The following is a 27,763-nucleotide window of genomic DNA, read 5'->3' as shown; positions in this document are numbered from 1 at the left end:
TGAAAAGCTCTTACATGGGACTGCAGGTCAACCTGCTGCATATTTAACCCCAGCAAAGCACAAGCTATTCAGTTCTCAAGAACGCCATGACAAATCCAGGTCTGCTGCAGCGCCAATCCCAAAGATCACCGTATATATCATGTCAGCATGCTGCGGAGAGAACATGTTGCACATATGAAATTTGCGTAGCATGGCTGACCATTCAACGTGAATATCAATGGCTAAGATACACAAATAGCGTAGTAATGCCTAGCGTGCCAGCTGTCATGGTTGGTACTGCTACAAACGCAGATTCAATATATGTGCGCTATGAATGTTTTTATTTGCGCACGTATCTTACTTTGTGCCCTGCAGTACATGTTTTTTTGCAACCACACCCCAATTTAAATGGCTATTTAGCCTAATGGATTCCAGAAGTGTTCATTTTCTCTATTGGAATTGCGCAGCGTCCTGCACATCTCCTTGCACATTTTATATTCATTGGCGCACGCCCTATAGACTTCTATGGGGATTTTTGGTGCACAATTGCACACAAAAGTAGAGCATGCTGCATGTTTTTCATGTGTGCAAAATGCCCACGCAAAAAAAAAAAAAAAATCGAATGTGAACGAACTTATTGAAGTCATTGGGTTCTATTCTCTGAGTATTCTATGAGCTCAAATATGTCTGTATGACTCCGCTCTTAAATGCAATATACCTCTGTGTACTCTGGCTCCCATCTCTAGAGAAAGTTGCAGAAAGGCTTCCCGTACCGTATGTTAATTAGCTTCGGATCGGCCTAAGGGTGGTTCACATCTGCCAGCGGTTCGGGCTTTTTGCCTCCCTCTTCCACTAAAAATGCTCCCCCTTCTATGTTGATGGACGTCTGAATCTCAGGCTGCTATAGACGTCATTGGTTCCACATACGGGTCTTAGGCTGGTGCTATTTACAGAACCAGCTAACATAAAAAAAATCTTTAAAAAAAACCATCTTCAATGGTCCTGTATTAGTCTACTCGTTTTGTATATGTCAGTGAATCCTCATTGCTCTGCACACTTTGTACTTATTTACTTCCTTCTTTGCTCCCTCGCTGGCACATAATTGCAATCAGGGACCTTGTAATTAATATATTCACATACACATAGCAACTGTTGCATCAGGGAGGCTTAGCATTGCTCTGATGAGCATGTACGAGTGCGTGTTGTGCCCAGCTCCTAGGTAAGCAGTGCGGGCTGCCCCTCCCTTGGGCACACTTTATAATCCGTATGGTCAGCCTTTTCTTTGCACATTGATCTCTGTAGTTCAAGAGGAGGAGGAAGAAGGGAGGACACTTGTCAATGATTACTTGATATATCTAGAAAATTCTTGGGAAAGTTTGCTGGTATCTTGGACCTTCAGATATTAGAAGAATTAGGACTTGTGCAACCATTCTGCAAATTTACTGCTCCACCTAAAGACTGGGATCCATCAGCAGTTGTCTATAAGAGTCCATCATGCAGGAGGCTGAACATCTGTACGAGACAACAATTCCCCAGGCATGGATAAATGATGAGAGAACCTATTCTATCCCTAGTAGTCCAGACAGTATGGATATGAGTCCTGAACGACCTTTAAGCAGTGCATCAACCAACCCATCTTCTCAACCTGGTGGAGATGATGTGTATGGAGTCGAGGAGAACGACGGCCCCTTAACCAAGCCTAATTTGCACTTGGTCATTGAGAAAAATCCACCGAACCGTAGTTCATCCCTTTCCCCACTGTCTACAACACCGACTTCTCCTCATACTTCAAGATCATCATTTTTGCCAATGAACATCAACTCTTCATCAAACCCAACATCTCCCACCTCTCCACGAGAATACGTTCCACCCCATGGTCTCTACACACGAGTCCTGGATCCCACTGGGCAAATGAACAACAACCACCAAGACGATGATGAAGTAGACAACACAACGCCAATAGCGGACATCTGTCTCTACGTCAAGGTAGATAATGTGTCTAATGTGGTCAACCTTGAGAAACACCTTACGTGTCTTCAATGCTCTTTGAAATACAATTGCAGGTATTGTCTAATTTGACCTGCACCTTTTCATATTCTCTTAGACATACGAAACATGGCAGGGTTTGCTTTGTGGGACCTTCAAGATATTGTAGGGGGATACAATATTTGTAATGCTCAATTTTGTAACAAGGCCCAGGTATGGAAAACAAGACAACAGTGGCTTTGATTATGGGCAACTGTGACACCCATTTATTTATTGCGAATCCTGCCATTTAGTAGGGATGTCTACATGATGATTTGACATAGATACTTTAGATTAACCGTAAACTTTCATATTAATATAGGAGTGACTGTTATTTGCCATGGTAATTCATAGGGGTGGTCAACTTTGGATAACTCCTTTGGTTTGAGCAGCTCCCTCTCTGGGCTAAGATAAAAATGAAGTCCTTCTGGCAGAACCTCTGATGGTCCATAGTTATTACTGGGGAAACCACTCAGTGACTGATGATTTTATCTATGATGCAAAATCAGTGGTTTGTATAATGCATCTTGGGGCAGTTGGGTCTTCCAGATCGAACGCTATTCTTCGTCATAACTCTCAACTCTGGCTAATAGAGGAGATTTGCAAATGGTAGGCATCAACTCAATTACCTTCAATAGATCATAGAGAAAAGGTGGTTTTGGACAACCCATTTAAATGGATGTACTTGTAATTTTGTTTTACCAAGGTATAAGCAATTCCAAATATAATTTTGGATCATGCTTTCTACTCATCTTGCAGATTAGAAAGGGGAACTCATCTTAACAGCTTCTAAACTTCAGCTATCAATGACATCAATGTCCACATCCTTGTCCTGCATCTGTTTGCTAGTTATTGGTTATTGCCATATAACTACTTGTGAGCAGCCATTTATAGTCCATAAATAACACTGTCCTTATACAATTGTGGTATCACCACTATGGACCATCTAATCTCAGCTCAATCCATACTTAGGCTAAGCAATGTTTAGGCCTTGCTAAATTGGTTAAAGGGATTGTCCGGGACTTCTACTATTAATGATCTATCCTCAGGATACGCCACCAGGAGCTGATCGACAAGAGTCTGCTGATCGAAAGCTATACCAAGCAGCTGGTTCTCCAGGCCCCCATCAGTGCAGACAGTGCTGTCAACATTGCAGTGGCCTGGGCTGGTACTGCAGGTATAGCTCCCATTGGATTTAATGGGAACTGTTCCTCCAGTATCAACCTGGGTTGCTGCAATACAGACAGTGATATTAGTTTCTAGCGGTGTCCACACTAGTAGCTGGCCAGGTGAACAGTTGATTGACATTGATCCAGAACAGCAGAGCCATACTGATCAACTATAGATGACTGAACCAGAAGATAGCTCATCAATAGTAAGAGCCTTCGACAACCCCATTAATTGCCCAGATCATGACCTAATTTGGGGCGATAATACATTTCAAATATTTCAATAGGGATACTGTATATTGCATTAAAAGGGATTATCAGGCTTAGAAACCCCATTGTTATATACTGTATTAAGCAATTCTGAGCTAATAGTGGGCAATCCTCTGTTCAGAATCCTCAGCTTTTGGCCAGAGTGTTGAGCAATTTAGAGTGTCTCATTCTCTAGAGGGCCTGTCCTGTCTTGCATTACACAGACAACCAATGGGAATGGGTATTGTGTAATCCTTCATTTACCCTGTGGGGGCTCTGCAGGGAAGGGAAGGTAATGTCCCCTGCAAGCAACGAGTCATGACCGACTCCTAGGGTGATGTCACAGTGTGACGTTTTCTGGGCAGACTGTTTTTGTTTGGTGGTTTGCCATTGCCTTCCCCAGTCATCTTTTACCCCCACCAAGCTGGGTATTTATTTTACCGATCTCGAAAGGATGGAAGGCGGAGTCAACCTTGAACCACACAGGGATTGAACCCACAACCTTCAGATCATGAGCGAGAGCTTGGGACTGCGTTTCTGCAGCAGGGAAACAGGACACTTACTGCCAGGTTTCCTCCACAGATTATCTCTAATTGCTGGGGTTCAAGCAGGAGGACACTTCATGGTCATTTTCTTGTCAAATACCCTTATAACAATTAGGGATTGTCAAATCGGAGGACCCCTTCAAGCTGAAACAAGTTTATGGGAGCTATTTTTGGCAATTTTTTTGATTCTTTAACTATAAATATTGGCTTATGCTCGGGTCGGCTAATACTCGAGTATATACGGTATATGTTATGATGAATAAAGCCAAGTCAATATGTTTTACCACAAAAAAACTGGTAAAACTTATTGACTTGAGTATAAGCCTAGCTAGACTCGAGTATATACTAGGTTAAAAAGAACCCTGCAATACTCACCTCCCAGCCATTGTCTGTGTCCCCGGAGCAATTGTTTCCCCGGCAGTAAGGCAAGCTGCTTCAGACTTCTCCCTGCTGTCATCTCCTTGGCTCGATTTTGAATTCCCCCGCCGTCAGGGCTGTGTAACTAAGCGTTGTGATTGGATTGAGCGCCAGCCAATCACAGCTAGCCCTCGATAAACCAATTACAGCCATTCAGTGATGTCATTCACTGAATGGATCGAGCGCCAGCCAATCACAGCTGGTGCTCGATCATTCACAGCCAATCACAGTGCTTAGTTACACAGCGCTGACGGTGAGGGAATTGAAAACCGAGCCAGGGAGATGACAGTGGGGAGAAGTCTGAAGCAGCTTGCTGCACCGCTGGGGACAGCATTGCACCTGGGACACAGACGCCGGCTTAGAGGGGAGTATTGCAGTTTTTTTTTTTACCTACTATATACTCGAGTTTAGCTAGGCTTATGCTCTAATCAATAAGTTTTACCAGTTTTTTGTGGTAAACCATATTGACTTGGCTTATGCTCGAGTCGGCTAATACTTGAGTATATACGGTAGTTATATGCCGCAAGTAATGGACGTGATAGCGGAGCCTCCATATGCACTGAGATTGGTATTTACCATCTTGCTGAAGGTGAGGTCTGTAATAGTTATTCCCAATACATGATAGTATATTATTATTTACAACCTCAGAGATATATGGTGAATGTCAGGAGGACAAAGTTCTGGGAAAGTGCAGTTTTTTTGTATTGTAAAGCGTTGTGTATTTTTTACGAGAAGCATTTCCCAGAGGAGCATTGGATGGCCTTGTATGTCTCTTCATGCCTACTAGGTGGTCTTCTCAATGAGAAACTATAACCTTCCTGATCTTTTTATGAGAATAAAGAGACATTTGCACAATTGTAATTTTTTTAAAGGCGTTCTGGGAGAACAAAAGCAATAGCCAATCATTAGGATAGTCCATCAATATTAGATTAGATTGGTAGTAGTCTAATTTCTAGCAGCCCCACCATTCAGCTGAATGTCTCCACAACATTGTAACGCTTCCACGACCTGCCCGGTAGCCAGATTTATTGCCAATAGAACAAGTATGGGGCTATCTGGGATGCCAACTTCAACAGCCTACAAGTTTACATGATCTAGAGGCTCAGTTACAGAAAATGTGGAGCTATATACCGCAGGATACCATTCAGAACCTGTGTGCCTCCATACCCACCCATGTCACATCTTGCATCCAAGCTAAAGGCGGTACAACAGGGTACTAGAGCCTCCATGCCCTCCTCTATCACATCTTGTATCCAAGCTAGAGGTGGTACAACAGGGTACTAGAGCCACCATGCACGACCGTATAACATGTTGCATCTAAGCTAGAGGTGGTACAACAGGTACTAGAGCCTCCATTCCCCTCTGCATCACATACTGTATCCAAGCTAGAGGAGGTACAACAGGGTAGTAGAGCCACCATGCCCGCCCGTATCACATCTTGTATCCAAGCTAGGGGTGGTACAACAGGGTACTAGATCCTCCATACCGGCCCGTATCACTTCTTGTATCCAAGATAGAGGCAGTACAACAGGGTACTAGAGCCTTTATGCCTGCCCGTATCACATCTTGTATCCAAGCTAGAGGCAGTATAACAAGGTACTAGAGCCTCCATGCCCACCCGTATCACATCCTGTATCTAAGCTTGAAGCGTACAACAGGGTACTAGAGCCTCCATGCCTGGCCATATCACATCTTGTATCCAAGGTAGAGATGGTACAACAGGGTACTCGAGCCTCCATGCCCACCTGTATCACATCTTGTATCCAAGCTAGAGGCGTTACAACAGGGTACTATGGCCTCCATGCCTGGCCATATCCCATCTTGTATCCAAGCAAGCGGTGGTACAACAGGGTACTAGAGCCTCCATGCCTGCCCATATCACATCCTGTATCCAAGCTAGACATGGTACAACAGGGTACTAGAGACTTCGTGCAAGGGGTCAGTTCTCCATTATAATGATACTCCTGCTCTGATATTGTAATCACTTACAATAACAATGTTACAATCACACAGGGGAAGTTTTATTCCGACAACTTCTAGCGAAGGGATTGTTTTTGACAATAAGCGTATAATAGTCACATTCAGCTCCTAGGAACACAGAACTTTAGTTTATGGGGCTCCCAGGAACTGACAGATTCCCTTTTACAAAAGGTGGCTTTGCAGTGTGAATGAAGAGGATCCCCAGCCGGGGAAACCTCAGACAGGAAGGGCATAGACTTACTGCTTCTGGGAAGATTGCTGGGCTTGGCATTGGATCAGGGTTGCATCGCATTTCCACTAGGTACCATTGAGCAAAAGCCCAGTCACAGGCTTTTCCAAAGCCTGGCCTTGTTTTGGCATATCAACAGGTGGGGACCACATAATTGCTGGAAACCTTTATTGTAAGAACACTTCGCTTGTCGTATGGATTTCTCTGTGCTGGACCTGACTTTTGGATGGTGCAGCTTTGCTTAGTCGTGGACAGCAGATCACATTTTTAGATTTGTTTCCGTCTCATGTGGCTTCAATAAGACCGATGTGGTTTGCAACCCTGGCCTTCTTTTAACATGGTGGTGCGGATCAGGTTGGAGTTTCCCTTGGGCCACGAGAGACGGTGGAGCTAGTACAGTGTTGGTTTGCATACCAGTTCCGGCCCAACACGGAGTCATAGTACTCTGATGAGCTTTCGTCGGTAATAGGATCATTTGTGTGGGCCACGATAAATCTGTTTTAGGCTGCATCCACACGGGCTACAAAATCTCACTACAAAACATCGCTCATGTGAAAGAACGCATTGGAAATCATGGGCGTCACATTGTACACTTTAGCTGTCCTCGCTGCAGACACTACACTTTAGCTGTCCTCGCTGCAGACACTACACTTTAGCTGCACTCCGCCCTTTTTAGATGCTGCTCCAGGGTTTCAAAGAAAATCTGTGCATCCTGTGTCCTCCCCCTCCTAAAGTCACAGAGTCAAATTCACAAATTAAGGCAAAATTATCACAAACAACCTCCACACAGCAGAAAATGCTTACCCTGTTACATTCACACAAAACAGCAGCCTTCTTCTTAGACCAAACTAACGTGTGTCATACCTTCCTGAACCCTCAGCCCTGTTATCATCCTTGCAACAACCGGGCCCTCCTCCGCTGTTCCCGCTCTGCACCATCCGTCGCTCAAGACTGGGAGCTGGGGACACAAAACTTAAAGAAACAGTTACATCCAGTATAAACAGTTATACACAATAAAACCGACAGGGCGCCTTCCATCGTTACATGAAGACCCCACCAACAGGTCCTCATACCGTATATGAACTTCCTGGACCCCTGGGAGAGTGACATAGGGGTAAGGGGTGTCACAACAGAAATTTTCGGCTAAGCCCTGTTCACACCTGTGTTCAGAGTTTCCCCTTTTCTGTTTCATCATAGGCACCAAAAATCAGAAACATTTCTGTAAATTTTTCCATTGATTTCAATGGGGTTTTAGAGAACATGGTCTGTGCCTATTGTCCCAGGTCTCCATTTCTTCTTTCTCAGAAACAATACCGTAGTCTGCTGCGCAATTTTTTCTTCCCAAAAATGTGAAACTTGACGGAAAGTAGTCTTCCACTTTTTTCTCATTGTTGTCAATAGAGAACAGATGCAAACGGAAGGTCTTTTGTTTGTACCCATCATCTTTGCTCCGTTCAACAGATTGATTTTTCTTCTGCACATGCTCAGAAGGAAACTGGAAGTAAAATTATTGACACTGTGGCTGGCGTCGCACAGGTGTATTTGCATGCGCAATAAGCACAGAATAGAACCCATTGATTTTAATAGGTTTGTTCATATGCGCGTACTTTCCTGCGTATTTCGATTGGCAAACAAATGCAGAATGCTCTATTTTCCTGAGCATTTGCACACAAAAAGTCCCTAAAGAAGTCAATGGGGACGCTAACATGCGCGCAAAATATGCTAGGAGATGCGTGAAACACTGCGTAATTCTGCAAGAAAAAAATGATATCTAGAACTTATTCTAGACTAATCAGCATTTCAATCAGTGCATATTTTTTTGTCGCACACGAATGAACATGCCTTGCGCACGAAAAAGTACAGTAAAATGCAGCGATACGCACGCAAAAAAGCATTATTTGTTCCACAAAAATAATGCGCATGCAAACAGGTATACGACACTGGTCTAAAAAACAGATCTATTAAAAGGGATACAAATAGATTAGAGATGAGCGAGCACCAAAATACTCGGGTGCTCTTTACTCGAGACAAATTTTTCGCGATGCTCGAGGGTTCGTTTCGAGTAACGAACCCCATTGAAGTCAATGGGCGACCCGAGCATTTTTGTATATCGCTGATGCTCGCTAAGGTTTTCATTTGTGAAAATCGGGGCAATTCAAGAAAGTGATGGGAACGACACAGAAACGGATAGGGCAGGCGAGGGGCTACATGTTGGGCTGCATCTCAAGTTCACAGGTCCCACTATTAAGCCACAATAGCAGCAAGAGTGGGCCCCCCCCCCCAACAACTTTTACATCTGAAAAGCCCTCATTAGCAATGCATACCTTAGCTAAGCACCACACTACCTCCAACAAAGCACAATCACTGCCTGCATGACACTCCGCTGCCACTTCTCCTGGGTTACATGCTGCCAAATCCCCCCCACGACCCAGTGTCCACAGCGCACACCAAACTGTCCCTGCCCAGCCTTCAGCTGCCCTCATGCCACGCCACCCTCATGTCTATTTATAAGTGCGTCTGCCACAGGAAAACCAGGCACACACTGCAGAGGGTTGGCACGGCTAGGCAGCGACCCTCTTTAAAAGGGGCGGGGCGATAGCCCACAATGCTGTACAGAAGCAATGAGAAATCCAATCCTGTGCCACCTCCATCTGGAGCTGCACACGTGGGCATAGCAATGGGGAACCTATGTGCCACACACTATTCATTCTGTCAAGGTGTCTGCATGCCCCAGTCAGACCGCGTTTTTTTATATATAGTCACAGGCAGGTACAACTCCGCAATGGGAATTCCGTGTGCACCCACAGCATGGGTGGCTCCCTGGAACCCACCGGCGGTACATAAATATATCCCATTGCATTGCCCATCACAGCTGATGTTATGTCAGCTGTAATGCAGGTGGGCCAAAAATTTATTGGATTACACTGTAGGCGAGGGCCCACAAAAATTGGTGTACCAACAGTACTAATGTACCTGAGAAAAATTGCCCATGCCCAACCGAGAGGGCAGGTGAAACCCATTAATGGCTTTGGTTAATGTGGCTTAATTGGTAACTAGGCCTGGAGGCAGCCCAGTTAAAATAAAAATTGGTTGAGGTGAAAGTTTCAACGCTTTAATGAGCATTCAAACGTATAAAAATTGTTTAGAAAAATTATATGACTGAGCCTTGTGGGCCTAAGAAAAATTGCACGTTCGGCGTGATTACGTGAGGTTTCAGGAGGAGGAGCAGGAGGAGGAGGAGGAATATTATACACAGATTGATGAAGCAAAAAGGTCCCCGTTTTGGATGGTGATAGAGAACGATGCTTCCATCCGCGGGTGCAGCCTACGTATTGCTTAGGTATCGCTGCTGTCCGCTGGTGGAGAAGAGAAGTCTGGTGAAATCCAGGCTTTGTTCATCTTGATGAGTGTAAGCCTGTCGGCACTGTCGGTTGACAGGTGGGTACGCTTATCCGTGATGATTCCCCCAGCCCCACTAAACACACTCTCTGACAAGACGCTAGCCGCAGGACAAGCAAGCACCTCCAGGGCATACAGCGCGAGTTCAGGCCACGTGTCCAACTTCAACACCCAGTAGTTGTAGGGGGCAGAGGCGTCACCGAGGACGGTGCTGCAATCGGCTACGTACTCCCTCACCATCCTTTTACAGTGCTCCCGCCAACTCAGCCTTGACTGGGGACCGGTGACACAGTCTTGCTGGTGAGCCATAAAGCTGTCAAAGGCCTTAGAGAGTGTTCCCCTGCCTGCGCTGTACATGCTGCCTGATCTCTGCGCCTCCCCTGCTACCTGGGCCACGGAAATGCGCCTTCGGCCACTAGCGCTGTCGAATGGGAAGTTTACCATCAGTTTGTCCACCAGCGCCCTGTGGTATAGCATCATTCTCGAACCCCTTTCCTCTTCGGGAATGAGAGTGCAAAGGCTCTCCTTATACTGTGGATCGAGCAGTGTGTACACCCAGTAATCCGTAGTGGCCAGAATGCGTGTAACGCGAGGGTCACGAGAAAGGCATCCTAACATGAAGTCAGCCATTCAAGGAAGGAAAAGAAAAAACAAGCCTTGCGCTCACGGGAAAAAGCAGGAACGGAAGTAAATTGATTGCTTTAGCTTAATCAATTTTATTACATATATATTCTAACCAACAATCTGAGCTACGCGTTTCTGCGACTTATAAGTCGCCTTTTTCAAGCTCAATAATACAATTACACTCAGTCAATTTATATAAAAATTTAAAAGGCTGGCTTACCAGACGCTGTGCATGAAGTCAGCCATGTGTGCCAGGGTACCTGTACGCAACACATGGCTGTCCTCACTCGGAAGATCACTTTCAGGATCCTCCTCCTCCTCCTCCTCCTCCTCTGGCCATACACGCTGAAAGGATGACAGGCAAGCTGCATCTGTACCCTCAGCAGTAGGCCAAGCTGTCTCTTCCCCCTCCTCCTCATGCTCCTCCCCCTCCTCCTCAACGCGCTGAGATATAGACATGAGGTTGCTCTTACTATCCAGCGACATACTGTCTTCCCCCGCCTCCGTTTCCGAGCGCAAAGCGTCTGCCTTTATGCTTTGCAGGGAACTTCTCAAGAGGCATAGCAGAGGAATGGTGACGCTAATGATTGCAGCATCCCCGCTCACCATCTGGGTAGACTCCTCAAATTTTCCAAGGACCTGGCAGATGGCTGCTAACCAGGCCCACTCTTCTGTAAATAATTGAGGAGGCTGACTCCCACTACGCCGCCCATGTTGGAGTTGGTACTCCACTATAGCTCTACGCTGCTCATAGAGTCTGGCCAACATGTGGAGCGTAGAGTTCCACTGTGTGGGCACGTCGCACAGCAGTCGGTGCACTGGCAGATTAAACCGATGTTGCAGGGTCCGCAGGATGGCAGCGTGCGTGTGGGATTTGCGGAAATGTGCACAGAGCTGGCGCACCTTTCCGAGCAGGTATGACAAGTGGGGGTAGCTTTTCAGAAAGCGCTGAACCACCAAATTAAAGACATGGGCCAGGCATGGCACGTGCGTGAGGCTGCCAAGCTGCAGAGCCGCCACCAGGTTACGGCCGTTGTCACACACGACCATGCCCGGTTGGAGGCTCAGCAGCGCAAGCCAGCGGTCGGTCTGCTCTGTCAGACCCTGCAGCAGTTCGTGGGCCGTGTGGCTCTTCTCTCCTAAGCTGAGTAGTTTCAGCACGGCCTGCTGATGCTTGCCCACCGCTGTGCTGCCACGCCGCGTGACACCGACTGCTGGCGACGTGCTGCTGCTGCTGACACATCTTGATTGCGAGACAGAGGTTGCGTAGGAGAAGGAGGAGGAGGGTGGTTTAGTGGAGGAAGCATACACCCCCGCAGATACCACCACCGAGCTGGGGCACGCAATTCGGAGGGGTGGGTAGGACGTGAGCGGTCCCAGGCTCTGACTCTGTCCCAGCCTCCACTAAATTCACCCAATGTGCCGTCAGGGGGATATAGTGGCCCTGCCCGCCTGTGCTTGTCCACGTGTCTGTTGTTAAGTGGACCTTGGCAGTAACCGCGTTGGTGAGGGCACGTACAATGTTGCGGGAGACGTGGTCGTGCAGGCCTGGGACGGCACATCGGGAAAAGTAGTGGCGACTGGGAACCGAGTAGCGTGGGGCCGCCGCCGCCATCATGCTTTTGAAAGCCTCCGTTTCCACAAGCCTATACGGCAGCATCTCTAGGCTGATCAATTTTGCAATGTGCACGTTTAACGCCTGAGCGTGCGGGTGCGTGGCGTCGTACTTGCGCTTGCGCTCAAACTGTGGCGCTAGCGACGTTTGGACGCTACGCTGAGAGACATTGCTGGATGGGGCCGAGGACAGTGGAGGTGAGGGTGTGGGTGCAGGCCAGGAGACGGTACTGCCTGTGTCCTCAGAGGGGGGTTGGATCTCAGTGGCAGGTTGGGGCACAGGGGGAGAGGCAGTGGTGCAAACCGGAGGTGGTGAACGGGCATCGTCCCACCTTGTGGGGTGCTTGGCCATCATATGCCTGCGCATGCTGGTGGTGGTGCCTCCCCAGCTGATCTTGGCGCGACAAAGGTTTCACACCACTGTTCGTCGGTCGTCAGGCGTCTCTGTGAAAAACTGCCACACCGTAGAGCACCTTGACCTCTGCAGGGTGGCATGGCGTGAGGGGGCGCTTTGGGAACCAGTTGGTGGATTATTCGGTCTGGCCCTGCCTCTACCCCTGGACACCGCACTGACTCGGCCTGTGCCCACACCCTGACTTGGGCCTCCGCGTCTATGTCCTATAGGCCTACCCCTACCCCTCAGCATGGTGTATTAGCAGTAGTGCAGAAACAGAACGCTGTAATTAAATGTGCCGCTTATTGGCCTGTGGTTGGAGGCTGACTTCGTTTACGGAACCCCAGGAAATAATTTGGCGCACGCCTGCTGTAACACTTAGCTGGCTGCGTATTTATTTGGAGAACTACTACCCCCAGCAGACACGGACCCAGAACACTGAGCACAGTGACAGGCAGGCCAAATAGATTTTTTTCCAATATTTTTTTCAAAAGGACCACTGCGTATATTCAATCAATAATATATGTCTTTTGTCCCTGCCTACACAATTCTGTCCCTGGAGTATTACTGCAGGGCGCAATGCTCTGCACGGCCGATATACCAAAAAAAAAAAAAAAAATGTGCAACACTGCTAAAAGCAGCCTCCACACTACTGCACACGGTTAGATGTGGCCCTAAGAAGGACCGTTGGGGTTCTTGAAGCCTACAATAACTCCTAACGCTCTCCCTGCCTCCACACTTCTGTCCCTGGACTATTACTGCAGGGCGCAATGCTCTGCACGGCCGATATACCAAAAAAAAAAAAAATGTGCAACACTGCTAAAAGCAGCCTCCACACTACTGCACACGGTTAGATGTGGCCCTAAGAAGGACTGTTGGGGTCTTCTTGAAGCCTAAAATAACTCCTAACGCTCTCCCTATAGCAGCTCCGGCACCAACAGCACTGTCCCTCAGCTATCTCACAACGCATCTGAGGCGAGCCGCGGGAGGGGCCGATTTTTATACTCGGGTGACACCTGATCTCCCCAGCCACTCACTGCAGGGGGGTGGTATAGGGCTTGAACGTCGCAGGGGGAAGTTGTAATGCCTTCCCTGTCTTTCAATTGGCCAGAAAAGCGCGCTAATGTCTCAGAGATGAAAGTGAAAGTAACCCGAACATCGCGTGGTACTCGTCACGAGTAACGAGCATCTCGAACACGCTAATACTCGAACGAGTATCAAGCTCGGACGAGTACATTCGCTCATCTCTAAAATAGATGCCAAACTGAAACAGACCGAGTCTAATTGTTTCATTTTCCTACAGATCGAACTAACTGAGCGGTGAAACAATTGGAAACTTTAGCTTCTGTTTGCTTTGGTTGGGCAGCTGCTTGTGAGTCTGTTTATGGGATTGTACTCAGGCGCATTAGAAACAGAAATCCGAGCGCAGATGTGAACACGATTGTGATTTATCTGTCACTTTCTGAATTTAACATAGTCTATAAATCTAGCCTGCTAACGTACTATTCGTTCTTATCAATCATCATTGAAATGACGTCTTGTGTATAGTCCAATAATCATGTGACCCGGGCTGAATGGATGGCTCCGAGTCAGCGGACTGCTTATGTACACTGGCTCCTTCCCTGATTATGTCAAATAACACTGTATTATCAGGGATCGCGGATACAATAGACATGAACCGCCAATACTGGGACTCAAACAAGTCAGAACATGCACCTTTCATCCCCTGCAGTGTTATATCTGTGCGCTGTAGTCATTGCAAATACACCAAGCTCTCACGGTCAACTCCCTTGGAATTACCAAAGAATATTGTTTGTTGGAGGAAAGTTGGCTGCTGAGGTCAAGAGTGGGACAGGATGTATTGTAACAAGTGCTATCTAATGCCTCCACTCCATTCCTTCCTTCTATAAGCTATAGTTACACAGGATTTATCACCATTCTACAGTGTGCATCCATACTTATCCTGTATTGATCCTGCATTATGTTCCAGAGCTGCACTCACTATTTTGCTGGTGGAGTCACTGTGTACATACATTACTTATCTTGTACCGATCCTGAGTTACATCCTGTATTATACCCCAGAGCTGCACTCACTATTCTGCTGGTGGAGTCACTGTGTACATACGTTATTTATCCTGTACTGATCATGAGTTACATCCTGCATTATATTCCTGAGCTGCACTCACTATTCTGCTGGTGGAGGCACTGTGTACATGCATTACTTATCCTGTACCGATCCTGAGTTACATGCTGTATTATACTCCAGAGCTGCACTCACTATTATGCTGGTGGAGTCACTGTGTACATACATTGCTTATCCTGTACTGATCCTGAGTTCATCCTCTATTATAGTCCAGAGCTGTACTCATTATTCTGCTGGTGGAGTCACTGTGTACATACATTACTTATCCTGTACTGATCCTGAGTTACATCCTGTATTATCCTCCAGAGCTGCACTCACTATTCTGCTGGTGGAGTCACTGTGTACATACATTACTTATCCTGTACTGATCCTGAGTTACATCCTGTAGATCTTTTATTATAAAAGTATAAAACATAATAAAAGCAAACTGTAACAATAGTAAATAATAATACAACCGTATACAGAGATAAGGCCCTTCACCCAGAGTCCATGGTCCACAAACAAAAGAAAACCCCATGTCTGGACTCCCCCTCCCCCCTGCCGTACACTCGCACACACACTCAACACATAACACAATATACCTAAAAGAAGAGCATCCAGCTATCCAGAAAATAAAACTAAAACTACAGGTCCAGCCGTGCCGCACTGAAACCCCATCATAAACAAAATTAGGCAATAACGTAAACATAACAGATACCAATAATTAACAAAATATGAAAATAAAGACCAAGCCAACCGGCATACAAAAATAACTAAAGAATTTTTTTTTTGGGTCCCCAGTGCAGCTCGGGGGCCATGCCTGCTCCACCAGTCCGTGCCCAGAGTTCTAAAGTTCAGGACGTGCCAAGCCACACCAGGGTTTTTTTTTTTTTTTTTTTTTAAATATATATATATATATATAAACTATACAACACTCTGCCTGCCGCAGCCTGGGGGCCATGCCCACTCCACCAGTCCGTGCCCAGAGTTCAATGTTCAGGACGTGCCAGGCTACGGCTCAAGGCGTGAAACCACTCCCCCCAACACCCCACCCAACCTAACTACCACCCAGAACGTGAATATATACATATAAACATACATTAACCATTATACATGACATACACGATATATTAACATAACCCGAAAGCCTAAGGTCGGCTCACCTGCAGCCCTACTTCACTCCATCTTGCCCAAATCAAAACAAAAAGCTTCATGGTGCACTCACAGCCCTCCACCGGGATTGGAGGTGATAAGCTGGGCACAGACATCACAATGTACTATCCCTTGAATTTAAAAAAAAGGTCTCCCTATTCTCTCCCTAATTTGCCCTAGACTGTCCTCAGTCTGCCCCTCAGTCTGACCCTTCATGGAAAACTGTCCCTGCCCTATCTCTCCTCTCTCCCTATCCTGTCCCTATTCTCTCCCTACTCTGCCCCTAGAAAATTAAGAAAACACTGTCCCTAACAAAATACAAGCCCTCTCCATAGGAGAGAAGCTTTAGATGTGCCCAGCCTCTCATACTCCAAAGAACGCACCTTCACCAGGTCACCCAGGATGTTCTTACATACCGTATCCACGGGGAGGACTTTCAGCTCCGTCGAGATTAAACACCGTGCATTCCAGATGTGGAACCTGACCACTAGGCTAACTAGGAATAAAGTGCAGCGATCCCTGCCACCGAGACCTCTGAAGGCTCCATAAGACCACTGCGCATAGGAGAGGTGTGCCAGCTGACGTCAGCCTATGGAGACCCCTAACTGTTGGTATACCTCTGTATTAAAGGGGCACTGAAGCAGGAAATGCTCCATGCTTTCCAGCACGTCGCTGCACTCCTGATGGGGGCAACCGCTGTCAATCAGAGGCCTGGCCTTCAAGTTACCCCTTACATACAGTCTCCCGTGAAAGCAGCGCCAAGCCAAGTCCCAAAACTTCAAGGGGACCCTGGTTGAATTCAGTAAACGTAACCCTCCCTCCAGGTCCCGACTTGGGCAGTCCTTGAGCGCCAGGGGCTTCTGGAAATGGGTCAACAGGACTCTTTCGTCGAGGAGCCTCCTCGTCAGAGTCCTGATCTCCCACATCCCCAGACCCCACCGGCGTATCACCTTCAGAACCAAGGTAGCATAAGCCGGGAGATGACCGTGCTGCGTGCGAAGGTCCTTCACTCGCCCTCCTGTCTCCCATTCCTGGAAGAAGGGCCGAAACCATCCCCGGCAGTAAACCCACGGAGGAGCCCTCTCTTGCCAGAGGTTGCCTATGTTGATCTTAAAAAAGGTGTTTACAAGAAACACCACGGGGTTGACCATAGATAACCCCCCTAGTCTCCTCGTGCGATATGTAACATCTCTCCTGATCAGGTTCAACCTGTTCCCCCACAACATTAGGAAGAACAGGTTGTAGACCCGAGTCCAGAGAGGTTCTGGCAAAATGCATACGCTGCCCAGGTAGATGAATAAAGGGAGCAGGTATGTTTTGATCAGGCTAATTCTTTCCCGAAGGGTCAAAGACCAACCCTTCCACTGATGAACCTTGTGAGTTGCACCATCTAGCCTGTCCACCCAATTTTGCATGGGGTAATCCCATTTGATGCCAAGTACTTTTGCTGACGTTTGGGGTACCGGAAGGGTGTCCGGGAGATCAAACGTAGGATCCCCCCTTCCTAACCAGAGACTTTCACACTTATCCCAGTTGACCATAGACCCGGAAGTTTCCGAGTAGCGGTCCACCTCCGACACCACAAACTCCGCCTCCTCTCTCTCGAGGACACGAAGAGCGTGACATCATCGGCATATGCCACTGCCCTCAGAGTAGCCTCCGGCGTCGCCTGGTTCATCCCAACCCCTGCTATAGGTCCACAATCAACCCTCCTAAGGAAGGGATCTATCGCAAACGCATACAACAGGGGACTTAGAGGACAGCCCTGGCGGACGCCGGACACCACCTCAAAAGGGCGGCCGGGCCAACCGTTTACCAGCGGGAAAGTCTTAGCCCCTGCATACAATGTTCGCAGCCAATCAACAAAACCCACTGGCAGGCCATATCTTACAAGGACTGACCAGAGGTACTCATGATTAACCCGATCAAACGCTTTGGCCTGATCCAAGGACAGCAAATACCCCTCCCAGTGACCAGCCCTACCCTGCTCCACTGCCTCCCAGACACCGAGAACAGCGCTAAAGGTGCTACGGCCTGGAACAGAGCAATGCTGTGCCCCCGAGAGGAGCCGGGGTGCAAACTTCACCAGCCGATTAAACAGCACTTTTGCCAGAACCTTCCTGTCCGTATTGAGAAGCGCTATGGGACGCCGGTTCTCAATACGGCTCGAGTCTTTACCCTTTGACAGAATGATCAAGGCCGACCTCCTCATTGACTTTGGCAGAGTGCCCAAGGAAAGACAGTCATTGAATACCTCCATCAAGAGGGGACTCAAGAGGTCCTTGAAGATCTTATAATACTCGGATGTTAATCCGTCCGGACCTGGCGACTTTTTGAGCCGGAGCCCATCAATCGCCAGTCTAACTTCCTCTTCTCTGATCTCTTCTGTCAAAACGCCAAGAGAGGTTTCTACCCCCGGCTCAGGGACAGTTTCAGCCAGGAAAGCCGACATCACTTCCGAATCTAGATCCCTCTTTCCCAAGAGTTGCGAGTAGTAGGATCTGACGACCTCCAGGATCCCTGATCTGGATCAAATAAGGGACCCCGTACTGTCAATCAGTCCAGTGACCACTTTACTATTCACTGACATCCTACAGTTTCTGTAAGGGTCCGGCGAGCGGTACTTCCCGAAATCCCTCTCAAAAACCAAGGATGTGTGTCTGTCATACTGGCACGTCTTGAGTAAAGATTTCACTCTGGAGATCTCCTCGCGGCTACCTCCAGTCGAAACGAGAGTTTCCTCCTCAGGCCGTTGTACAGGCGGTACCTGTCCAGGCATCTGAGGTTGGAGAGCTTACGGAAGAACCTCGCCGCCCTCCTCTTGAACATCTCCCACCACTCTAACTTACTGCTACAGAGATCCAGTAATGGTACCTGGCTCTGCAGAAAATCCTCAAAGGACTGTCTTATCTCTGCTTCCTCCAGGAGTGATGAATTCAGTCTCCACAAACCTCTGCCCATCCGGGGGGGGGGTCTCTGCAACATTCAGAGAAAACAATATTAGACAGTGGTCGGAGAATTCCACCTCAACAACGGACACTGGTGAAGAGATGGCTTCCTCCTTCAAATAAAACCTGTCTATTCTAGACCTGCTCTGACCCCTATAAAAGGTGAATCCCTCGTGGCCTGGGGTGTGCCGGATGTGGACATCCACCAGGCGAGCCTCGCTAGCTATACTATTAAGTGCGACGCTGTCAAAAGTCAACCGCCTGTCTCCAGAGCCTCCCCTATCGCGGGCTCTCGTGACTGCATTAAAGTCACCTCCAAAGACAACTTGACGGCTGGTAAAAGGTAGGGCTTGATCCTCATAAAGAGACTCTTCCTGTCCTTTTTTGACTGGGGACCATAGATGTTTACAAGTCTCAATTCTTGCCCCTTCATGAGGACATCTAAGATCAGGCACCTTCCCATTTCTAATTCAATTACTCGTCGGCATTCGACCGCTGCGGTAAAAAGTACCGCCACTCCGCTATACGGCTCGGCCGCAAGAGACCAGTAGGAAGGACCTGACCTCCACTCCCTTTTTGCCTTATGTATGGCTGCTAAATCAGACAGCCTGGTCTCCTGCAAAAACAAAATGTCAGCTTCAACGCGGCCGAGAAAATCAAAAGGCCACAAATCTAGCCATATCAGACTTAATGTTGGCAACATTAATGGATGCCAGCGTCAACAGAGTGGGTGCCGCCATCATTGGTGATCAAGTTAGATGGCTTTCTTCTTCCCGCCCCCCCTTCTCCTCAGGGTCTGAGGATGACCCCTTGCCACGTTTTTTGCTAATTGAAAGGTCTATAGCAAGGGGCTCCTCGACCCTGTCCTCCTTGCCGCCGGGCTCCAGGCCAGCCCTCCCCTTGGAGGTTACTGAACCCTCACAAGAGGAAGACTTAGCGCCCCGTTGGCCTCACCTTTGTCCTAGGCACCTCACTGTCTGCCTCCTCCGAAGAAGAGGAGAGAGTTTGAAACCTATTGGAGGCTCGACAGGAGGAGAGTTGGGATTACCTTCCTGCCTCTGGCCTCTTGTAGGAAAAGTTTTCCTTTCCCTCCTTTTTCCTTTCCCAGTGCCCTGCATGCATTTTTTCTTTCGCCACTCCTTGTCATCCTCACCCACACTTGTATAGTGGGAGGAATCTGAAGAAGTGGCAGCCTCCTCCTTTTGGATCCTCCTGACCTCCTCATCCAATTCCCTGTCCCCTGGAGCCTCAGCTACATGACTTGCATCCGGAGCAGGGGCCAGCATTGACCCACCTGCCACCTGGGTTTCCACCAGCTGCCTGCTCCTTCTGCGCTTTTCTTGGCGCCTCAGCTTGGCAGCTCCTGCATGCTTGTTCCTCCTTGGCTCCTGGGCTCCATCGCCTCTGCTGGTCCCCTCTCCTGCAGAGGCAACCTCATGGCTCTCCTCTGCTGGGGCAACAACCGCATTGGCGAAAGAGCGTGGACAGCGACTGAATGGGTGACCGAGGTCACCACACAGGTGACACCTAATCTCTGCACAAGATGCCGCAAGATGACCTACCTCACCAAACAGAGCACACTTGATGACTTTACAGGCGGCACTCAAATGTGTGGGGTCGCCGCACTTGTGACAAAGCTTTGGTTGCCCCTGGTAGAAGGCCAAGATACGATCCCGACCGAGGAAGGCCACAGATGGTATGTGGGCCACTGAGTTCCCCGAACACTTTAGTTTCACCATAAACCTCCAGGCTCCAGACCAGATGCCGTGTTCATCCCAGTTCTTATTGGGCATGTCTACCACCTCACCGTACTGACTGAGCCATGTCATGATGTCATAGCAAGAGAGGGACTCGTTACGAGTCAAAACGGTCACTCTCTTGACTCCAGTCTGGCGGGTTACCACTTGTGCAGCGAAACCGTGCCAGCCGGGCTCGTCCTTCATCAACTCGTAGTTCCCCCAAAAGAGCTCGAGGCCCTCTGGGCAAACAAAGCTGATGTCGAACTCAGACGTGCCATAAGGATGGATCAGGGCATAGATGTCATTCGCCCTGAACCCCATCTTCAGCAGCAGCTCTACCACCTTACTCCTTGAGGGGCATGCATCATCGCCTCTCCACTGAAGACGAGCCACATTCCTACGGCCAATGTCCTGCCCGGTTGTCGGCAGGGACCATACGGTCTCTCCCCTCTGCTCTCGGAAGGCACCGAGTCCATGTCTCTCTATCCATAGAGACAAATCCACTACTCTGCCCCCTACATTCATCGAGCTCTCCCCCCTCCTTAAGGCCTCTAGGAGGCGCTGCTGCAAAACGCCGTCCCCAGAGCCCAAAGACAAGGAGGACGCCTCTCCCCTCCCTCCAGCGGTGACACTGGCATAACTTCTACCAGATGTTGTCGCCGCTGGAGGGGCGACTGGATCCTGACCCACCCCCTGACTACCCTCCAAAGCCCCACCCACCTGTACACAAGATGACATACTACCCAGGGAATCGGGGACACCTGGAGTTCCCTGGGTCCCCACAGGAGCAGGGGCAGCAGGGACATGGGCAACAGGGGTACCAACAGCCGCATTCGTTAACACACTCACATCTCTATTAGCTGCTGGACCAGGATCCATATTACTTTTACGCTTATCTTTCTCTTTCTGCCCAGAGGGCAAGTCCATGGCACCTCCGGTGAGTGGCTGAAGATGCACGCCAGCAGCTTCCGTGTCTCGCCCTTCAACAGTTCTCTTGGTTTTGGTGGCTGTAGCTCCACCCACCTTAGCCAATCTGGGAGTTGTGGTTCCTCCAGCTTTACTACGAACAACAGGCGGAGGTTTACCATGAGTGGGGGGGATCGGCAGACCCGGCCACCACCCACTGCGCCCCCTCTGCACCTGAAAGGCGCTTTAGGGACACGGGGGACAGCTAAGCCACCACCGGTGGGACCTGGCGCCGGATCATGCCCCCCTCCCACTGGAACGTGACCAACAGCGCCAGCACCTCTGGACTGGCCGCGACCCTTCACTTTCCCAACACTCTTCTCTACCTCCTTTACTCCTCCATTCCCACTACGAGCACAAGCGGGCTTGGAGTTTTGGGCCGCATTAACCCTCTCTTCCCCAGTCCCCTGCACTGGACCCACTGCAGAACCCGGGACTAGGAGCACAGGGTTACCACCCTGGTCTGACTTTGCAGCCAAACCAGAGTGCTTGGTGACATAAATAAATTTCTCCTGCATATATGTTTTTTCCTTTTTCCTCTTCTTCTTGCTAGATGTTTCCAGGGGCAGATCTTTTCCAAAATAGCAGGACTGCAGCCTCTCTGGGGACTCCTGCAGCTGAATCTGCCGCATTATTAGAGCACCCTCTCCACTGCTGCTGCAGCTGTCATCAGAGTCCTCCAGGTCAGAGTCGCCCGACGTGGGTGGCAGGCTGACCTGTTCAGCTGGGATGCTGGGCCCAGTAGTCCCACCTGGCAGTGACGATTGCCGCCAACCAGAACACCCAGCTCTCCCATCCTGGGCGCCATCGGGTTCCACTGAGCTGGTGCTTGAGCGCCTGGCAGAGCGCTCTTTAATGCCGCCGCTGCTCACAGATGCCATTTTGCTGAACCTTTCATCGTTCAAGAGCTTCTCTTTAAAAGGCCCACTTGCTTGCAGGATCCTTTCCCTTTCTACTTCATAGAACTCAATAGCCTCCTCACAGGCTTCAATCTGCCGTGATATGGCCAATTTCCTGGTGTGGGATCTCACCCGCTCCGCATCACAGCGGGCAGCATGCAGCTCCTGCCTATATTTGTTAAGCTGCCTCCCGACATGTCCATAGTCCTTCATGTGCTTGGCAATACGGGTTGCCACATCCGTCACTGACTCGCCCTCCCTGCGATCAGCCCAACTTGCCTGTTTATGCTGTTTTGCAGCATGATCCTCCACTCTCTTCCTCTGGCTCCGAGTCATCTTCCGCTCCTCCAGGGGAGTCAGGGTGACGTTGCTGCCACTCTGACCAGATGTTCTCCCCTCCTGGGGTGCAGTCCTCCCTCCCCCTGACCGAAGCCGGAGTGAGGAGGTCTGGGACTCCATGGCTGGAGCAAGCCCAGCACCTGTAGCCTTTGCTGGGTAGGTTTTTCTTCAACTGGTGACCACACCCTGGATCTTGCAGAGCTCTCACACACCCAACCTTCTCCAGAGATGCATTCACTATTCTGCTGGTGGAGTCACTGTGTACATGCATTACTTATACTGTACTGATCCTCAGTTACATCCTGTATTATTTGAGTATTTGATACTTTTCACTCCCTTCTCAGCCCTAAACCGCAGCCCTAGGTGACGGATCTCAGTGCTATAGAGTTGGCTGCTTACTTCAAAAAGAAAATTGATGACATCCGTCAGGAAATAACTTCCCAATCACAGAAAGGCCCTGACCCTAGTCTTGTCAGCACTGCACCTAGCTCCTGCTCACTGTCTGTACTCAGACCAGCGACAGAGGAAGAAGTCTCCAAATTGCTCTTCTCTGCTCGCCCCACCACCTGCACTAGCGACCCCCTCCCCTCACACCTCCTCCGTTCCTTCTCCCCAGTGGTCATCTCCCATCTCACCACTATAATTCAACCTCTCTCTGACCTCTGTCATCTTTCCCTCTTCTTTCAAACACGCCATCATATCCCCACTGCTAAAGAAGCCGACTCTGGACGCGACTGATGCTGCCAATTACCGACCCATCTCAAACCTCCCCTTTATCTCCAAACTACTAGAACGCCTGGTTTACTACCGCCTTGTAAGCTACCTATCAGAGCACTCACTCCAAGACCCCCTACAGTCTGGCTTCCGACTTCAACACTTGACAGAAACTGCCCTTACAAGGGTATCCAATGACCTACTGACAGCCAACTCGAGGGGCGATTACTCCCTACTGATCCTCCTCGACCTCTCCGCAGCATTTGACACTGTTGACCACAAACTCCTCCTCAGTATGCTACGCTCCATTGGCCTAAAGGGCACTGCTCTCTCCTGGTTCTCCTCCTACCTATCTGACCGCTCTTTCAGTGTCTCCTTTGCTGGCTCTACCTCCCTTCCTCTTCCCCTTGCTGTTGGGGTCCCCCAGGGCTTAGTCCTCAGCCCCCTTCTTTTCTCTATCTACACAGCCCCTATTGGACAAACCATCAGGAGATTTGGCCTCCAATACCACCTGTATGCTGACGACACCCAGCTATACACCTCTGCCCGTGACATCTCTGCACCTTTCCTCCAAAACATCACAGACTGTCTGTCCGCTGTCTCTAACACTATGTCCTCTCTCTACCTAAAACTAAACCTCTCTAAAACTGACTTATTGGTATTTGCACCCTCCACTAACCGACCTCATCCTAACATCTCCATCTCAGTGTGTGGCGCCACCATAACTCCTAGACAACATGCCCGCTGCCTTGGGGTCATATTCGATTCTGATCTCTCTTTTACCCCCTACATCCAATCTCTGGCCCGAACATGTCAGCTGCACCTCGAGAACATCGCAAGAATCCGCTCTTTTCTCACTGTGGACACGTTAAAAATGCTCACTGTTGCCCTCATCCACTCCCGGCTCGATTATTGCAACTCGTTGCTGATCGGCCTCCCCTGCACCAGACTCTACCCTCTCCAATCCATCCTAAATGCGGCAGCCAGGCTCATCTTCCTGTCCTGTCGCTACTCGGATGCCTCTGCCCTGTGTGGGTCACTGCACTGGCTGCCCGTTAAACACACAATTCAATTCAAACTCACTACCTTCATCCACAAAGCCCTCCACAGCGCAGCGCCCCCCCTATATCGCCTCCCTCATATCAATCCATCAACCAGCCTGGGCTCTCCACTCTGCTAACGAAACCAGAATGAGCTCCCCTTTAATTCAAACTTCTCATTCCCGCCTCCAAGACTTCTCCAAAGCAGCACCGGTCCTCTGGAACACACTACCAAAGGCTACCCGAGCAATCCAGGACTCGCAGAACTTCAGGCATTCTCTAAAAACGCATCTCTTCAGGGAGGCATACCATATCCCCTAAACAAACCCCTCTGTACTCCGCCTGATAACATGCTCCCGGACCTACTGACTGCAATCCCTGCTAGCCATCATAAACCGCTCCTGCAGTCATACTGTTTCTGCCGTCACACGGCTAAATGTCTGACCATTGTCTATGTGTATATCATCCCTCACTCTCCACCTCGCCATACAGTGCACATCTCCAGCCCCTTTACCTTCTGTATCACCCCATTACTTGTAGTATGTAAGCTCGTTGGAGCAGGACCCTCACCCCTATTGTTTCCATCAACTGATTACTATGTAACCGTGATTCTGTAATTTTTTGTACTTTTGTCTTTCTGTATCCCCCTGTCTATGTAAGCGCTGCGGAATATGTTGGCGCTATGCAAATAAAGATTATTATTATACTCTGGAGCTGCACTATTCTGCAGACCCCAATGGCTGAAATCTCTGAGCATAACCTCTCTGTGTGATTTTGATTCTGGAAGTGTCATCCTCACACCAGACACTGTACAGTAATCTGATGTAGGAAAACACCTCTGGAGATTGCATAAGCTTTTAGGAAAGGAGTGTCTGATTAAAAAAAAAAAAACTTGCTTATTGTTGTCAGTGGAAACCAGCAGAATTGTGAATGTAGCTCTGGAGTATAATGTTGGGATCAGAAAATAAGTAATACAATGGATGGTAAAGTTACTTCCACATTGGGCAGCCTGCGTTTCACCAGGACTAATTAGACATTTTATATCAGTTTATAAAGATAAATGGCTCTAAAGGAGAAGTCACTGCAGAACTTATATCTCACCTTCAGAATAAATTACTACACACTTGTTATAAAAGTGTCAGGAACATTCATGTCGCGAAGCTAAGGCTGGGTTCACACGGGGTGGATTTTCCGCGGAAATTCTGTGCTGAACTGCGCCGCAGCAAATCCGCATGCGGCCGCTAATCCCGGGATTAGCCAGCCATGTGGACGAGATTTCTGAGAAATCTCGTCCACACGGGACAGCAAATCAGCTGCGGCTAAGCCGGCGGATTTGCCGGCCGCAGCATGTTCTTTTTTTTTTTTCCGCTGCAGCCGCACCAGAAGGGCGAGCTGCCGGGCCGCTTCAAAGCCGCCGCGGGTTATGCAGCAGTGGTTCTCCCGGCGGAAATCTCGCGTTTTTTCGCTGCGGCCAAACCGCGGGATTTCCCCCGGGAATCCGCCCTGTGAGAACCCAGCCTAAAGCATTCTCTTAAACAGACCATGTCGCAGAGTTCTCCCTCTACCATGCAAGACAGAAAGGAACCGGACCAAACAATGGGGACTGCATCAGCCTTCACTGTTACAATAGATAGGAGCATGAACAATCTAGGGGTCCTCCTAATCCTGAATAGTAGAGCCAGCACCTGGGGGGTTCCACTGTAGATTTTGCTATGCAGACCCCTCCTTGTGTTCATGTACAAGCAATGTAGCTGGATCCAGTAAGTCCATTTTCAGATGAGCAAATTTTTGTTCCCTATTAGATCGGTGTTTAGGGGACTGTAATATGAAGCTAATGTAAATCAGTACTGGTACTTTATGTCACCACCAGAAGTATGGATGGAGACATGGGTTGTGTGGCCACAGTGACAGCGAGCACCTACGTAACGCCCCTCAGTAGCATGTGCCTTGTAATGAGATCCCGCTGCTCCAGCGCTGTGCTGTGCGGCTATGCCAAGGACCGGATGCTGCGGCGCTGTGCTGCTCAGTGGCAATGGTGAGGACCTGACTGACAACTGTTGTTGGGCCCCCGGACCGGTGGTGTGCTAGGCAGCTCTGCCAAGGACTGACGGCAGCTGCTGTTGGTCCCCCGCTCCGTGGCTTCTTGCGTCGGCGCCGCCAGAAAGCATCGATAGGCTGGGGTCACACGGGTCGTATTTCTAGGGGAAATCTTGTGGTTTTGCCGCAGCAAAAAAACGTAAGATTTCCGCCAGGAAAGAGGAGCTTCAAAACCAGCTGCACTGAGCCACGGGCTTTGGAGCAGCTTGGCCGCATGCTTTTCCATTGCGGACGGTGCTCCCATAGAGAGAAGCGAGGCCGCAACGGAAAAAAAAAAAAAAAACACATGCTGCAGCCGGGGAATCCACGCCACAGTGCTGGCTTTGCCGTGACAGATTAGCTGTCCCGTGTGGACGAGATTTTTGACAAATCTCGTCCACATGGCTAACTAACCCAGGGATTAGCGGCCGCAGGCGGATTTGCCGCGGCGAAATTCTGCACAGAATTTTTGTGGCAAATCCACCCTATGTGAACTCAGCCTACACTAACCAGCAATAGCCAGTAGGAGTGACTTTTACTATGCGGACGGTTTCAGGACGCTCCCGATACCAACCATCCCGCACTGCCTGCTTCCTCCCCTAGTATGTTTGCAGTGGTCAGGTTTTCCGTGTGCTGATGTCAGCATGCCCAAGTAGCAGTAGGTGCCCAGCGAGCTGCCTGGAGGCTATTGCCTGCTGCTTCTGCATACAACCGGTCCTCAATGTTTTGCCCAGCCAATCAGAAGTTGCACTTGTCCTCCACCCATTCTAGTGGCAAGCCAATCCCCAATTGTGGGCATAGTAGTGGCCATGCAGTTTGTCTCCACCCATTCTGGTGGTGGAGACATAATGCACCAATACCATGTAAATCTATAGGGCTAAACACATGGACATATTTTTTATGGCGTTTTTTGAGAACACAGCATAATCTATTATTTTATGTATTTGTATTCTTTTCTATTGAGCAAATATGGATCAGTATTTACCCAATAAAAATGATAAAAATACGGTGGCCAAGCCAGATGAAAAATTGATGACGCATCCGTGCTACGGACATGTTTTTATTTGCTTGTCTGAAACAAACCGTAAGCAACAAACACAGCTCTGCTACATCTGGAAGCCAGAAATGTAGTGCCTAAATGCAT

General features: G+C 49.0%; 1 protein-coding gene across 1 annotated transcript in view; it reads left to right on the top strand.

Annotated features, from left to right (window-relative positions):
- The first annotated feature begins 1,312 nt into the window (after positions 1-1,312).
- Positions 1,313-27,763, top strand: part of CLIC5 (chloride intracellular channel 5) — a 150,497-nt gene continuing 124,046 nt past the window's right edge. Inside the window, exon 1 of the mRNA XM_066596275.1 lies at positions 1,313-1,965. Coding sequence (XP_066452372.1) covers positions 1,474-1,965 — 492 coding nt within the window. The 5' untranslated portion in view covers positions 1,313-1,473. The remainder of the gene's footprint in view (positions 1,966-27,763) is intronic.

The sequence above is a fragment of the Eleutherodactylus coqui genome, chromosome 1 (genome assembly GCF_035609145.1).
Source record: "Eleutherodactylus coqui strain aEleCoq1 chromosome 1, aEleCoq1.hap1, whole genome shotgun sequence".
NCBI lineage: Eukaryota > Metazoa > Chordata > Amphibia > Anura > Eleutherodactylidae > Eleutherodactylus > Eleutherodactylus coqui.
Note: the sequence above shows the minus strand (reverse complement) of the source record. Positions and strands in the feature narration are given on the sequence as shown.